The sequence below is a fragment of the Bicyclus anynana genome, chromosome 20 (assembly GCF_947172395.1).
Source record: "Bicyclus anynana chromosome 20, ilBicAnyn1.1, whole genome shotgun sequence".
Taxonomy (NCBI): Eukaryota; Metazoa; Arthropoda; class Insecta; order Lepidoptera; family Nymphalidae; genus Bicyclus; species Bicyclus anynana.
The window spans coordinates 10824824-10839579 of record NC_069102.1 but is presented as its reverse complement, the minus strand read 5'-3'; the positions used below and the strand labels follow the sequence as shown (position 1 = coordinate 10839579).

The window sequence follows — 14756 nt, the reverse complement described above, 5'->3', positions numbered from 1 at the left end:
TCCAAATATCAAACGACGAAAACTTTTTTGCACTTAGTACCTTAAGCAAAATGTCATAATACCTCAAAACCAAGTTTACGCGTCTGGGTAATAAAGACCGCGAATCTACTTGTCAACTACTGCGCAAGAAGTCTGTATGTTCTACAAATGAATTGATACCTATACGTGGAAGGGAAATTCTTAAGCTCGAATAATATACAATCGACTCGCATTAAGGCATTTGCCGCGAAACCGAAGTGTATCATTTAACCAAGAATAGGTGACAATAGAATAGAAATAAATGTCATCACTCATAGAAATAGAGAATAGAAAACAGTAATAAATGGACATTGTTTTTTTTTTGTGAAGGCTGTGATTGTGCCGTTACGAGATGTGGAAGTCCTTTCTTTTAAGTAAGTTGTGTTTTTTATCTACAAATACAATTAGAGTGTCTGTCTGTTCAAAATAACAGTTTTATCATGTTACTAGCTGATGCCGCGCGGTTTCACTCGCATGGTTCCCGTTCCCGTAGGAATATGGGGATAATATATAGCCAATAGCCTTCCTCGATAAATGGGCTATCTAACACTGAAAGAATTTTTCAAATCGGACCAGTAGTTCCTGAGATTAGCGCGTTCAACCAAACAAACAAACTCTTCATCCTTATAACATTAGTATAGATACAAATACAATAGAAGTGTCTGTCTGGGATTTCAAAAGAACTGTTTTATCAAGTTCTTATAGTAATTTATGGGGTAATAAAATCTTTAGAATGGACGAGCGGATTTTAATAGGGTTGGAATAATGGAAAATTCATGGTTCCCGCGGGATTTGTGAACTTCATGCGTACGAAGTACGTTTACTAGTTAAAAAGAATTATAAAATATAACAAAATCAACAACGAGTGTTTATATTTTTTGTGGTGATAAATAATATAATATTTTATAATAATTTTCACTCTGTCGGGCTTTTTGCTTGTCTAAGGGTGTGATTCCGCTATTTTATATTCGTCGATGTAATATTCGTCTGTAACAAGTTTTATTAGAATTTGAACTTAATTCTATGGGATGTCAAAAATAAAATATCACTGACATTTTTGACGGCCTCCGTGGCGCAGTGGTATGCGGGTTGGATTTACAAAACGGAGGTCCTGGGTTCGATCTCCGGCTGGGCAGAATGAGATTTTCTTAATTTGTTCAGGTCTGGCTTCGGCCGTGGCTAGTTACCACCCTACCGGCAAAGACGTACCGCCAAGCGATTTAGCGTTCCGGTATGATGCCGTGTAGAAACCGAAAGGGGTGTGGATTTTCATCCTCCTCCTAACAATTAAGCCCGCTTCCATGTTAGATTGCATCATCACTTACCATTAGGAGAGATTGTAGTCAAGGGCTAACTTGTAAAGAATAAAAAAAAACAGTTATCTGGTACTCATTGAGCCATTGGCGTAATTATATAATGATTTATTTATTTTGCTATCATCCGCGAAAATTCGGCGAACCCATGCGACAACGTCACCCAGGTCCGACAAAATACTCTCTACGTACGTTTCACCCCGAAACCGGAGCATCCTCAGGAGATGTTGACTCTACAACGTGCAATTGCAAAAAAAATTGTAGAGTCAACATCTCCTCTCCAGTCTTGGTTACTTTAAATAAATGAATTATTATTATTATTATTATTATTATAATCATGATGAACTTCCGCAAAGTAACGCCAGCTTCTATCCACCATTGGCGTAAGTTAAGTCAAGATGTACGTCGACAACCAGGCCTTCGTTTTCCCTTTCAGTCTAACCCCAATAACAAAAGAAAGAACACCGAACCAACCTCACAGTCAACCAGATATCGGTTATTAATTTGTAACATAGTTAGTGCGATATTTTAAAAATATATATTATCCCTCGTATACGCCAATCAAGCTGCATGTAGCCATTAACTATATGATCGAATTACTTCCGTAACCAATCACGGTGCAATAGCAAATTGCTTAATTCAATATTCATATTACTGAGAATAGCGGATGGTAAATTTTGCAAGCTTTCATGAGTAGCTTGGGGTCGATAGATAGTGGCGTGCACAAACATTTTAACTAGGGTATAGACACTTTTGTCGTCGTCGTTAAGTCGTGATAGCCCAGTGGATATGACCTCTACCTCCGATTCCGGAGGGTGTGGGTTCAAATCCGGTCCGGGGCATTCACCTCCAACTTTTCAGTTGTGTGCATTTTAAGCAATTAGATATCACGTGTCTCAACCAGTGAAGGAAATACATCGTGAAGAAACTTGTGTGTAAAGTCTGCCAATCCGCATTGGGTCAGCGTGGTGGACTATTGGCCTAACCCCTCTCATTCTGAGAGGAGACTCGAGCTCAGCAGTGAGCCGAATATGGGTTGATAATGATGATAGACACTTTACGTACAAATTATACAAAATGTAGAATTCTTTACAGCCCCCTGTAGCCAAGAGGCACGTCGATTCGCTTTCTACTATCGCAAACGCTTCGAAAACTAGAAAAATGTGTGTAATGACAGATCTTGATCACGTGACCTGTCGATAGCAAATGTCATTCCCATACATTTTACTAGGTTGAATTTTAAAAATTCTTAAATAACATATTTCATATTTTTTTTATGATTTATGAACAAATTTTTAAAACTGTTACTCTAAAAATGAAGGAATTTCCATACACACTTTCATCCCTTATTTCACCCCATTTTATTTTTATTTTAGGGTCAAAAGTACTCTATGTTTTACTCAAAGGTCCCCATTTACCATTATACTAAAATTCATCTTGAAAGATTCAGCCGCTTAGCCATGAAAAGGTAACAGACAGACAGACAGACTTACTTTTGTATTTATATTTTATATACTTATACTAATATATAAAGCTGAAGAGTTTGTTTGTTTGTTTGATTGAACGCGCTAATCTCAGGAACTACTGGTCCGATTTGAAAAATTCTTTCAATGTTAGATAGCCCATTTATTGAGGAAGGCTATAGGCTGTAAATTATCCCCGTATTCCTACGGGAACGGACGTCAGCTAGTTTATAATATTAGTGTGGATAGTTTTGAGGGTTTCGTACACAAAAGGTAAAACTTGACCCTATTATTAAGTCTGCGCTTTCTGTCCGTCTGTACTCGTATATCTGTAGCAGTTTTAACAAGTGATACTAAAAAACAGAATAAAAATATAAATTTGCCGTTTTTATAGATATTAATAGGGAACCCCTCGTGCGCCTCTTCAACTCGCACTTGGCGGGTATGTATAGTTTTTATCTGCACTAGACATTTTAAAACAGTACATATTGTGTAGATTTGAGTTGTCTACATAGATATAAGAAACAAGAACTCCTTTCATCCTTCGACAACTCCCGGAGGCATGATTTATGTGATCCAATCGATTCCTACATGAGATTGAATCTCGAACATATGGGTGTGCACCCAAGTTACAAAACAATTCTCTTTCTACAAACGCTAACGCTTTGAAAACCTAAAAATGTATGAGAATGACATGACATTGATAGACATTGATGTCTATACTTAATATTATAAAGCTGAATAGTTTGTTTGTTTGTTTGATTGAACGCACTAATCTCAGGAACTACTGGTCCGATTTGAAAAATTCTTTCAGTGTTAGATAGCCCATTTATTGAGGAAGGCTATATTGATAGCCAATTCGGGATTACAATAACCTGACGCTCTAGGTAATCTAAGGTCTTTCCCTGTATGCTCCGCTATCCTTAAATAAAATACAAAAAAAATAATAAACGTAAGACTCGCGGTTTTTGATGTCCTTGTTTTTATTTTTGTTTTCCGGTGGGCTCTGGTAGACGGGATGCCCTACGCAATTGCTCTATAATATATATTTTTTATAAGCCTATATTTTATTAATATGCTTAATTTTTTAAATAGTATTTTATTAAAATTTTAAATAATATAAAATTTAATTAAAATAATACAGGACTGCCAATAACGAATGCCACCGCAACACATTTTTTAGTTTTCAAAGCGTTAGCGTTTGTAGAAAGAGAATAATTGATGTGTAACTTGGCTACGACCCGTACGTGACTACATCTATTTAAATATTCGCGACGAAATGAGAATGTTCTGGGACATACGCGTCATCCGTGCTGAGGTTGCGAATTTGTTTTAGAATTTTACTTCTTTGTTGACAAACAGATAATGATGTTCATTGACTGTAAAGTTCAACGTACACTACCGTATTTCATACTTGAGAAAGAAATGGAGGAAAATACTTGAAAACCGAAAAATCGAAAAATTTTATAATTGAGATTTGCTCAATATATGTATAATAATAATAAGCCCTTAATTCTATAATTACCTACCCGCTCCGGCTTTGCGCGGTTAACGGAGTACATAATGCACTAGCTGACGCCGCGCGTTTTTACCCGCGTGGTTCCCTTTCCTGTAAGAATACGGGAATAAAAAACATGCCCATAGTCTTCCTCGATAAATGGGCTATCTAACACTAAAAGATTTTTCAAATCGGATCAGTAGTTCCTGAGATTAGCGCGATTTACATATACTACATTTTATTTCAACTTAAGTTTTTTTATAGAATATCTCTTAGCAAAGTGTGCCTTTCAGCATAGGCCTCCTCCAGCGACTTCCATTGCTCTCTGTCTTTTGCAACCATTCTCCACTTTAGTCCTGCTGTGAGCTTTAAGTCATCCTCCCATCTGAGGAACTGTTTGTCCCGATTCCTTCTGCCATCTCTATGGTAATTGTACCATAGAGATGGCAGAAGGAATCGGTCACCAGTCTGCTCCACTTCCCCGTTGTGTCCCTTAGCATGTGTATACCTTTCCATTGCCACTTTTGCTGGTCGACACGTGTTAGAACTAGAATGTATGAAAGGTCACGCAATAATCTTGTCAATTACAGTAACAATAATTATTGTAGTCAATATAATTGACAATAATTATTTCGATTTATTTTATATTTTAATTATTTCGATATTAACAATATTATTGATTAAGATTATTGATAAGAGAGTAAAATTGACCACCTAAGCCTTTTATAATAATTAGCAGCCTTTTTAGGGTTTCATAGTCCACGAGGAACCCTAAAAAGGCCCGCTAAAAGCCGTACCTTTTTATTAACCGACTTCAAAAAGGAGGAGGTTCTCAATTCGGTCGGTATTTTTTTTTATTACTTGAGTCGTTGTTCAATGTAAGTACTTACCAATGTAATACTCTCAAACAGAATAAAAAATCAACTAATACCGTTCGTTAGACCCGAAGATACGAGTGTGCGAATGAGATCACAGGAAAATGAGATCGAGGACGACATACATTTCACATTAGGTAGAAATACAATATCTACCTATGTGACGAAAATTGCGCTGTACACAGCAAAAACTTTTTTTATTACACAAGCTGAATGATACGAAGGGGAATGCCTACCAGCCAATACAATGTCGGCCCGGGAATTCAGGTATACCCTATATAAAAGTAAATGGAGATGATAATATAATGTATAAATGAGTCGCTCAGCGGAAGAGTGGCCTAATCCACAAAATTACAGAAACAGAGAAACAGAGTTAAGTAGATATTTGTATTCTACACTATCTAACTGTAAAACCATAGTAGCCTAAAATTTCGTCTCGTTAATGTTTGATAGATGGCATTGATGAATGCTCTTATTCCATTTCAAATATAAGATTACTTTCATAGAAAAAGTGGCCTATTATTTGATAGGCCCTGTAACTTCTGCACTTAATAATTTTAGAACTACATAATAGTGGCCCAACCCACTCTAGGGCTTGTTCTTGAAGACTGAAATTATGTTTTATCAAATGCCAAAAAAAAAGAGTCCCAAAGTTTTTGATTGTGAGGATGATGACAAAAGACTTTAAAACACAAAAAAAAAATCGGAATAACTAATAACTAATAGAAAAATAGATAATAATACTGACAAAAGTTAAAGAAACAAAATCGAATGGCCAAAACGAAGAAAAAATATGAAGATCTATTACAGCTCTTACCACAAGTCCAATTCGACATAATTTCTATCGCAACCTAAAGACAAATAATTCTGCACAAGACACTGAAGGAGACTTCTATGATGATGACCTAACCCAAGAATAACCTTCTTATTTAGTAGGATAGTGGCCTACACAACAAACTTTTTTTTTAATTTCTATGTTTTATACTAGTTGGTTACTTTCTATGGTCTGTGTTTTATTTTTACATAACTAGTGAAAATACTAAAATATTAGTACTGATGTAATGCTCAGATAATTAAAGCTTATTATCTCCATACTTAATGTGTGAGGCATGGGCCACTCTTCCGCTGAGCGACTCAAATAAGGATCTGGTTAAATAATTGGCTAAAAGTGTCGCAGTAACATTTGAATCTGAACCCACCTACGAGTATTATTCATTTTGTGTATTATACATTTTTGTTACCAACCCTTTGGACAACAAGATCATGGGAACTTATATGACCATAACCTAGGATTTCTCTTTTGTGTTGTAAATACTGTTTTTATTTGAGAAAATGAACTTTTCGGGAAGTATGTGTAATGATTATCGACATTCAATACTTCCTCTCCCGCGAAGACAAAGATGAAAAAGCTTAACTACAGCTAATGTAGTTTTACCACAATACCTACGAGTGTAGGAGGGTCCTATTTGATACTTTTAATCAATGATGTTAAATACTGTTAGATGTGTTATTAGAGTTTGAAAAATGAGGCGCTCAAAAGAAGAAATTTATACACAACTAGCTGACCGCGCGCGGTTTCACCCGCGTGGTTCCCGTTCCCTTAGGAATGCAGGGATAAAATATAGCCTATAGCCTTCCTCGATAAATGGGCTATCTAACACTGAAAGAATTTTTCAAATCGGACCAGTAGTTCCTCAGATTAGCGCGTTCAATCAAACAAACAAACAAACAAACTCTTCAGCTTTATAATATTAGTATAGATTCAATGTTAGTTGTGGTCAACAACGAACGTTTTTAAACGAATAATACCTAAATATCGTCTGGAATGTCGAATTGTGTGTTCAGTAAGTGTAAAAACTTTATATACCTACATAATATATAATGGAATTAAAGACAAAATTTTGCATGAGTGCGCTCAGTGTTTTAGCCTATTATTCGGATCACTTTTTGCGGTGATTTTGTTGGGACGTAACCGATCTATAGTGTAAAGTTATCATTGCTTGTAATCATATTATTATTATTTTTTCCTGCCTAGTTTTAAACATGATAGTATATTCCGCGGCACGATTTGAACTGGACAGTTTGGATCGTGCCGCGATGCAAGAACCAGCTCATGACTAAGGGCCCCGTATGGGTTCGAAACTAGTCGGGCATACTCCGACGTAATAACACGTGAGTTTTAGCCGTGTTTCATAATCAATTAATATGAATAACACTCACGATAGTTTAAATTCTAAAATGATAGTATATAATCACAAACCGATTTTGAAATTTGGTTTACCACTAGAAAACCACGATATTTATGAGTGTCATAGATAATATTTTATCCCCGTATTCACACCGGCACGAAAAATAGGCGGAAGAAACCGCAGAGCGTCAGCTAGTGTTATATATATAGCCAATATTTTTCTTTTAAATACTATGAGTATTACACCATACCCTATTACCTACAATGATATCGTGTTCGTTCGAACTGAGTTGTCTTTCGCTTCTTTCTTTTATTTCAGTTCCTGCGGTTTACCAGGTGTAAAAAACCCGGAAACAAAACTATAATTACGGTGGTACCGGGTGTTTTACACCCAGTATCGCTATAGAAACTAAAATCCTGTTTTTTGCTTTAAATCCAATGGTTTATAAATTTTTTGCTTTGAATACCATAAATGATGAATTGATTGACATAAATCTAAAGGCGTACGTAAACAGCCCTTTTAGTTTTGAATATATAGCAATAATAAAATACAGGGTTTTATGCACCTGGTGCCGCACTGAACACGGGAAGATTTGTGCATATTCTAGGGATGTAAAGTAATAATATCGATAGTTTTAATTAAATTTTAATGTAGGCAAAAACTTTACCATACATACCCTACTACCTACACCATACCCTATTACCTACAATGATATCGTGTTCGTTCGAACTGAGTTGTTTTTCGCTTATATAAATAGAAATATCCTGTTTTTTCTACATACATCATAGCTACCCTTGTCATAGGTTAATGTCAGACAATGGTTGATTGAAACTAATTAACTAAATGTGTAGTTGACATGTCAATAGAATCTATTCGTGTTATTGAAGCGTTTTTTCTTTCACATATTACTATACGAAGTAAAAACTCATGGGAAAATGTCTTTAGTCAACTAGGCGTTTGCGACATGCTTATTGTAAAAGAAATGGGAATATATAAATTAACTACTATAGCTTGGCAACTTCGTTCGTAACACTCCCGATGTTCCGCGCGGGTTGGGGGCGTGGAGAAATAAATGAAAAACCCACGACTGATGCACGTCACTTCCCCGCACGCACGATTTCACACCCGCGCAGTCCTTCCCCTGTCACCCAGACTATACATGCATTGCAAATGGTTTATTAGTTTATTTGTGCTACAGAACATGAATTCCGTGGTGCAGTGGTAAGCGAGGTGGATTTTCATAACGGAGGTCCTGGGTTCGATCACCAGCTGGGCAGATTGAGATTTTCTTAATTGGTCCAGGTCTGGCTTGTGGGAGGCTTCGGGCGTGGCTAGTTACCCTACCGGCAAAGACGTACCGCCAAGCGATTTAGCGTTCCGTAGCCGTGTAGAAACCGAAAGGGGTGTGGATTTTCATCCTCCTCCTAACAAGTTAGCCCGCTTCCATCTTAGACTGCATCATCACTTACCATCAGGTGAGATTGTAGTCAAGGGCTAACTTGTAAAGTATAAAAAAAAAAAGTCTCATGGCTTCGAATTCTTGTAACCCTACACGGCGAAGCAAAAAATAAATGTTAAATTTTAGCAGTGCATTTATATAGTCTAAGAGCCCGTGCGCCCCAGACTTTCGTAGTTTTATAAAAGCTGGCTTTATAAATGCACCTCAGCTTCTGCTCCTACCATAAGTACGGTAGCCAATTATGGAGTTTGGACCGTGGTGGCTTTGGGGGGTAGCAGGTTTTAACGTTGAACGCTAAATCGGTTTGGCTGTACTAGTTACATACTTCCCCGTGCGAGCTGCGCCACAAAGTGCTCTACTTTGAGCAAATATAAGTTAGTGCATTACTCAAAATACTTAAATTTAACAATTTAATAATAGACAGTAATACTAACAATAATAACTTGTATTATTAATTACTAGCGGACGCCCGAGACTTCGTCCGCGTGGAATTCAGTTTCCCACAAATCCCGCCGGAACCATGGATTTTTCCGGGATGAAAAGTAGCATATGTGTTAATCCAGAGTAAAATCTATTTCCATTCCAAATTTCAGCCAAATCGCTTCAGTAGCCGCAGCGTAAAAGAGGAACAAACACACTTACAAGTTTACACACTTTCACACTTACACACAAACTTTCGCCTTTTTAACATTAGTGTGATATGACTAACGGACGCACAGACTACGTAAGCGTGTCATTTATTTTTTCACTATCCCGCGGAAACCATGGATTTTTCCGGAATAGAAAAGTAGCTTATATTGTGTTACTTAATAACGTCCTCTATCTTCCAGTGAAAGTTTCATTGAAATCAGTCCAGCCAATCCAGAGATTAGCCCAGAGAAATAAATAGACAGACAGTTAAAAAGTTTATTTGTATTTTAGTAGACTAACAGCCAGTTTCTTCATCGCAAGTAACAGTCAAAGTAACGTCATAAATCAAAAGTGACGGTCTTATTCACTGAAAAATAAAGTCTTGTTTACTACTTACTACTTTTACTGTTACTTTAGCTTTACATGAAGAAACTGGCTGTTAGAGCGCTAAAGCTCGAGTAAATACAGTCATTTTAAAATCACAGACAAACACTTAAATTTTATTTATATACTACTAGTGGACCCGGTTAAGCTTCGCTTTGACTTATGTGCACTTCTTCCCTATCCCTACTCTACACTACTCTACCCCTACCATACCCTACCCCTTGACTCTTAAACGTTTGTATGGGAAATAGAAAAGGGTTGTTTTTATGGTTTTCCCGGCAATTATTCTAATTTTTCTCACCTTTTAAACCTTCCCTATACCTCCACGAACATTTAAAGGCCAAGATACGATAAATCCGTTCAGCCGTTCTCGAGTTTTAGCGAGACTAACAAACAGCAATTCATTTTTATATATATAGATTTATTGATTCCAGCTTGCATGGCAATACCTTGGAGCATAGCTCAGAACGGCAGAAGTCAACGACCGTTTGACAATGGCCACGGCTGGGACATTCGGCTGGCAGTTCCTGGCAACCCGGGGAACGACTACCCCACCCTGGACTCTATACCTCGAACGTCCTTCACATGCTCTGGCAAAGAACCAGGTAAACTTCGATACTTAATCTTCATCATCATTGACAACCCTTCGGGTCTGAAAGGATAATAAAGTATTGGAAGGAGGGGTTAGGCCAATAGTCTACTACGCTGGCCCAATGCGGATTGCCAGACTATACACACGTAGAGAATTTAGAAAATACTCAGATATGCTGGTTTCCTCACGGTTCCTTCACCGTTTGAGACAAGTGACACCTAATTTCTTAAAATGCACAACTTTAATTCATTTATTATTTACTAAAACAAATCAGACAATTGCAAATCATGGACGACCCACCAAGAATTCTTTACAAATAATTCTTCGTCATAAATCAAAAACTAAATATAGATCATAAAAAATATTATTAAAAATCTGCTGGACCGTGCCAATGACAGCCATTCATATGAGGATTTTTAAAAATGCAAAGTTGACTCTGAAAGTAGTTTTCACATGAAGGCATTAAAAGTATTCTGCAGTTGAAAGGCATGTTTTAAACAATAGTAATAAATAAATTTATCTTTATTTTCAGGATATTACGCGGATGTTGAAACCAACTGCCAAGTGTTTAGAGTATGTACCCTTGGATCGACATATGGCTTCCAATCGTTCATATGTCCAAATGGAACCTTGTTTAACCAAGCTGTACTAGTATGCGACTGGTGGATGAAAGTCAACTGTAAAAATTCTAGAGAACTCTTTAAATTAAATGATGAGAAATTTGTTAATTTAAAATTGGGATCACAATTCATGTCTGACATCAAGAAAATGATAACGCACCCCATAAGAAATCCTTATGACGACACGTATACTAAAAATAACTTGATAGTAATGCAGGAATATAAACCGCCATCGAACCAACTGTATAATGGAGCTACATTGAGTAATTTCAATAGAAATTCAAACAACGCCTATTTTCAAACAAATCAGGCTCAAAGAAATACCTTCCAAAACGCATATTCAACAGCAAATTTAATATCACATACAGTATCTACACCTAGCACACAACAATATTCTTACATTCAGAATCAGAAACAAAGTAAACCTTACGTGCTACCTAACCGATCAGGAAATACAAAGAATATAAGCCCTGGTTTGTTTTTAAACAGTCAACCAGGACAAGTACCTCAACCAAAGAGTCTTGATGTGATTAAGTATAGTCAAAATACACACTCAGTTAGACCCACTCAAGTGTATCAAAGAAGTATACAAAAATCACAGAATACAAAGCTACAAGATAAAGATGATGTTAGACCAACATATAAAGCACCAAATCAATTTAATAGCAGTCGAATAAGCAAAAGCAAAGAAGTAGAATGGGGTATTGAATTTTCTAAACAACAATTAAATCGAAAGATTAAACAAGACAAATTGATTTCCGATAAACATACTCAAGCTAGTTTTGTAAATATTGAACAGTTAGGAAATAGAACAAAACAAACTACGGTAAGTAATGAAACACCACCAGCAATTATAACTAAAACTTTAGCATTTCGTAGAATCATCAAAGATTCTGAAAATGGTAATCCTAAATCCAGAATTACATTCAAAACATGGATAGTCAGGCCTTCTAGAAACTCTAAATTAATAGTGGAACCAACGCCTTATACATACAACAGACCTGCAAATTTTTTGGGAAAAATTATTGCTGATATTTCAAATAATAATAATCTTAATACAACATCATCACCTAAGGTTGAAACAGAAACTGTTGAAGATTCATATGTATACAATGTTCCAACAGCTAAAATAAATGATCAAATTCTCTCAATTCCCAAAGAAACTTCAGAGATTCTTCCATCATCAACGTCTTCATCTGAAGTATTTACGGGCTATTCACTCCCTACTCCTCCACCAACAAAACCCGCGCTATTATATTTATTACCTACAACTTTCAAGCCATCTTCTCGTCTTTATGTTCCACCTGCCGTAAAACAAAACCAAATATCTCGACAATATTTATTACCAGTTATTGAAAATAGTAAATTAGTGGCAGCAGCTAGTAGCCCTCGACCATTTTTAGCTATCAATAACAATGAACCTTCATTTTTCCTTAGCAAACAAACTCATGTTAATACTAATCAAAATAATTTAGCCTTTTCTGATATTTTGACCAAAGAAAAATTAGACATAACAGTAAATGATATAGTCAAGGATACAAATAATGTATTTGACTCCGCATCTCCTGAAGAACTTCAACAATTCAAACAGAATATAAATAGAGTTGACTATCCTATTGATAACTATTTGTATTCAGACAAAGATTCTCAAAGTGGTGAAAAACTAACGTTACAACCACCACCACCACTGCCAAAGAGTTCTAGGCTTATTGTAGCTCCATCAATTGATTTAGAACCTCCCATTGAAACCAGTAGTACTATTAATCAAAATACCAATCCAATTTCAAATTTGCCCTACTATGAAGAATCTACTCGACCTCCAAATACTATTGAAAGAACTGTCTCTTTGAAAATAACTATTCCAGAAAATATTGCTGATTTGTTGTTTAAAAATCAAAGCACTAATTTAGAAATTTTAAGTACAGGTAATAGTAATAATTGGTTACTTTCTAATAAGGTAGCTGAAGATAGTGGTAGTGTTGTTCCAATAGGTAAATTAATTTGGAATAAAAATTCTAATATTTCTAATTCACAGGATTTGGTGTTTTCGTTACTAGTAGACTCTATTAACGCTGCAAAAGACTATAATAACATAGTACAACAGAACATAGCCACCACACAGCCTACACCTACACAATCACAGTTCCAAAGTGTGAAAAAAGAAGATTTACAACGAATAACGAATGACATATCGCAGTTAACATCTTCACAATTTTCAGCAATAAATAATTCTTCTAAGCAGAAATTAGCTAACCTAAGATTGCCACCTCCATCAGTATTGAAATCACAGAAAACAAACGCAAATTCAAAACCTGGTAACAGTTATTCTCAAAATCAACGTGAACAGAAGATACAATTACATCAGGACACTCAGAAACAGAGAGAAATTCAAACAACATCTCATCCGATATCTGGGAATAACGAGGTTTTAGACATAAATTCTGATAATTTATACAGTGGGCAGCTATATCAGCTGCCAGTACCAGTAGTAAGTAAGCAAATATACAACTCGCTCTTCCCAGGTACTTACAAATCATCTAATAACGCTATTCAATCAAATCTTCTAAGAAATAGTATTTCAGTTAACGATAAGATTATTGATAAATCTAACGCAGATTATGAGCTTATTCAATCTCATTCTATTGACCAAAATAGCTTGCAGTCTAGTGATGCCAATCCAAGAGGATCAGGAAGAGAAACAGATCAAGGAAGTACAGCAAATGCGTTTATCGATGCTCTGGAACTTCCCAAAAATGGAATCACTGCTCAGTTACAAGACAACATCGTTGGTACATTACCACACCCGCTAGATGACGACAAATTGATAAAGTATAAAAAGGATCAAACATATTACATCTACACACATTTGAACAACGATGATGATTTAAATACAAACAATCAAATTCAAAATGTAATTCGAAACAATCTGGCAAATACAGAATTCACTCAAAATAATCAGCTATCTCGTCTTTCGGCGTATGAACTAATTCCATCACTTGGTTACAAATTGGATGATGAAAGAGAAAAACAAAGACTTTTAAATGCTTTTCAGATTAACGGCTATGGCAAACCTAAACAGGTATCATCAAATGAAAACACAAATCTGATTCGTCGTCAAGATGTCATTTCTGACGTAGACTTTACGGTGAATCACCCGAAATCGTCCCAAATCAACAAACCAGCTTTTCTATACGATGGGCCAAATTCATATTCCGCACCCCAGAAATCAGTAGGTTACCTTGGGTCATATCAAAATAATATACAGAGTATTACGAATTTCAATTCAAAAATTGAAAAATTTGACACAGATGAAGATAAAAATTACGGATATCCAAAAATTAGTCCTGTAAAACGATTTTTGTTCTAGTTAATTAAAAAGAAAGTTTTGTGACCACTATGTCAATGATTCACAATCTAATTAAAATGTTTAATGTATCTGGGCGCACGGTAGTGCCCCTGTCAATTATATTTACATTAACCATTTTAATTCATTAAGAAAATAAAATGTTGTATATGTTAATATTTTAAATTAAATAATTTAACACTCATAGAAATAAATATATTGTTTTAGTGAATTGCATGCCAAATGATAAGTAAAAACTATTTTATAATAATAAATCTAGATAGTCAACGTTTGTTTTATTTACTCGTACCTACTAAACAAAAGATCTACGCACAAAAGACTTTTTAGAATGATATACCTATGATGTAACTG

The 14756-nt window shown here is 35.7% G+C and overlaps 1 protein-coding gene across 2 annotated transcripts; it reads left to right on the top strand.

The window, feature by feature from the left end:
• The first annotated feature begins 205 nt into the window (after positions 1-205).
• On the top strand, positions 206-14664 carry LOC112058049 (uncharacterized). Of its 2 annotated transcripts, XM_052887823.1 has the most exons (4): positions 207-392; positions 10264-10434; positions 10954-11867; positions 13077-14664. In XM_052887823.1, exons 1-4 carry the CDS (start codon positions 371-373, stop codon positions 14406-14408), a joined length of 2439 nt encoding a protein of 812 aa, XP_052743783.1. In that variant the 5' UTR covers positions 207-370; the 3' UTR covers positions 14409-14664. The 2 variants fall into 2 exon arrangements, with proteins under 2 accessions (XP_052743782.1, XP_052743783.1); XM_052887822.1 differs by having other exon boundaries at positions 206-392; positions 10954-14664.
• The last annotated feature ends 92 nt before the right edge of the window (positions 14665-14756 follow it).

What these genes read in the sequence shown, in the direction of transcription:
- LOC112058049 (XM_052887822.1), top strand. Translation starts at nt 371, where the DNA reads ATGTGGAAGTCCTTTCTTTTAA. An exon ending in GTGGAAGTCCTTTCTTTTAA is followed by an intron (nt 393 to 10,263) that starts GTAAGTTGTGTT and finishes TATTGATTCCAG; the next exon opens with CTTGCATGGCAATACCTTGG. An exon ending in ATGCTCTGGCAAAGAACCAG is followed by an intron (nt 10,435 to 10,953) that starts GTAAACTTCGAT and finishes CTTTATTTTCAG; the next exon opens with GATATTACGCGGATGTTGAA.